This window comes from Alexandromys fortis, unplaced genomic scaffold (genome assembly GCF_014885135.2).
Source record: "Alexandromys fortis isolate MF-2015 unplaced genomic scaffold, M_Fortis_MF-2015_v1.1 scaffold_218, whole genome shotgun sequence".
Classification (NCBI taxonomy): Eukaryota; Metazoa; Chordata; class Mammalia; order Rodentia; family Cricetidae; genus Alexandromys; species Alexandromys fortis.
In genome coordinates, this window is record NW_026068112.1 from 2,418,996 (window position 1) to 2,420,762 (window position 1,767).

General features: G+C 44.8%; 1 protein-coding gene across 1 annotated transcript; it reads left to right on the forward strand.

Annotated features, from left to right (window-relative positions):
- Window positions 1-351: 351 nt before the first annotated feature.
- On the forward strand, window positions 352-1,434 carry LOC126490016 (speckle-type POZ protein-like). The gene has a single exon (XM_050124659.1). The coding sequence runs from the start codon at window positions 352-354 to the stop codon at window positions 1,432-1,434; it is 1,083 nt and encodes a 360-aa protein (XP_049980616.1).
- The last annotated feature ends 333 nt before the right edge of the window (window positions 1,435-1,767 follow it).

The window sequence follows — 1,767 nt, forward strand, 5'->3', positions numbered from 1 at the left end:
CCCTAGTATAACACTTATTGTTATAAGAGTATATATAATGTTCCAAATTATCAAAAGTTGTGTATAATTGTAAAAACTAATCACCTTCTTCCTTAATATTCAATCTAGAAAAAAATGGAGTGATGTAAGAAAGAGTACCTAGTACTCTAGACTGTCTTCTTTGAATCTCATAGTGCAATCTGGATAGAATTTCAGACAGACTCAAGTTTCTAGCGTCATAGAAGAGGGAACAGATGGGAAAACAAAGAAATATAAAATATATTTGTAATTGTGACCCCCAGGTTGAAGAAAAAAAAAACAATCCTGTTCTTCTTTGGCCTTAGGTAAACCTTCACACTCCCAGAAGCAGACATGTCAGGGGACCTGGCAGCTGAGATCAGTGGCAACACACAGATCAGCGTCAAGAAATTCTCCTACAGATGGACCATTAGCAACTTCTCTTTTTGCTTGGGGAAAGGTATTAAAAGTCCCACTTTCTCAACAGGAGCCAATGACAAGCAAAAATGGTATATGAATGTACACCTGAATGGGATGGATGAGGAAAGCAGAGGTTACTTGTCAGTTTTCCTCGGGTTGCTCAGCTCTCCAAAGAGCCCCGTGTGGGCAAAGGTCCAGTTTGGGATCATAAATGCCAAAGGAGAGGAATCTCAAATCATGAACAGTCAAAGTGTCATCAGGTTCGACCAAAACCAACACTGGGGCTTCAAAAAGTTCTTCTTTCGAGACTTCCTTTTGTCCACTCCATGTTTGCTTCTCCCAGATGACAAATTCACACTCTGCTGTGAGGTGAGCGTGGTTAAGGACTGCATCAGCATCTCTGAACAGAACATGCAGCCAGGAATTGAGATTCCAAGGTGCACACTGGTAGATGATCTAGGAGAGCTGTGGGAGAATTCCCACTTCACAGACTGCTGCCTGGTGGTAGCTGGCCAGGAATTCCAGGCTCACAAGGCCATCTTAGCTGCTCGCTCTTCAGTTTTCAGAGCCATGTTTGAGCATGACATGGAGGAGAGCAGAAAGAATCACATTGAGATTCATGACCTAGAACCTGAAGTTTTTAAGGCAATGATGGACTTCATTTACACTGGGAAGCAACCAGATCTCCACAGCATGGCAGACGCTGTGCTTGCAGCTGCTGACAAGTATGGCCTGGAGCGCTTGAAGGTGATGTGTGAGAGTGCCCTCTGCAGGGACCTCTCTGTGGAGAATGCTGCCCACACTCTCTTCCTGGCTGACCTCCACAGGTCAGTGCAATTGAAAACTTGGACAATGGATTTCATTACAGCTCATGCTTCCGAGGTTTTTGAGACCTTGAGCTGGAAGACAGTGGTCAACTCCTATCCCTACTTGGTGGCTGAAGTATGTGTCTCCCTGGTTTCTGCACGTGGTCTTTTCCTGGATCCCCTCTCCCCCAAATGCCTGAAGCGATCTTAGGACCCTGTGGGCTGTGACCTAGGTGTGTCTTCCAGAAGAAGCTGTCAGTGTTGTTACTAATGACACCTGTTTAGACTGTGGGCTCTGAGGCACATTTACAATGAATTTGGGGAAACACAGCTGCTGGACCTGGCTTCAACACATCTGTAAACGAGTGAAGGACAGGTAGGAGGAGGAGCAGCACCAGATTCTGGTATACTCTATGCAACTTCTACTCTGTTTAGACTGCTTTGATTTTTGTCTCATCAGATGGAAACTGGGATTCAAGGTTCTGCTGATCCCAATCTCATTCCAGTAAGGTTTCTTTGTAGAAAACTGTCTGCATTGGATGAG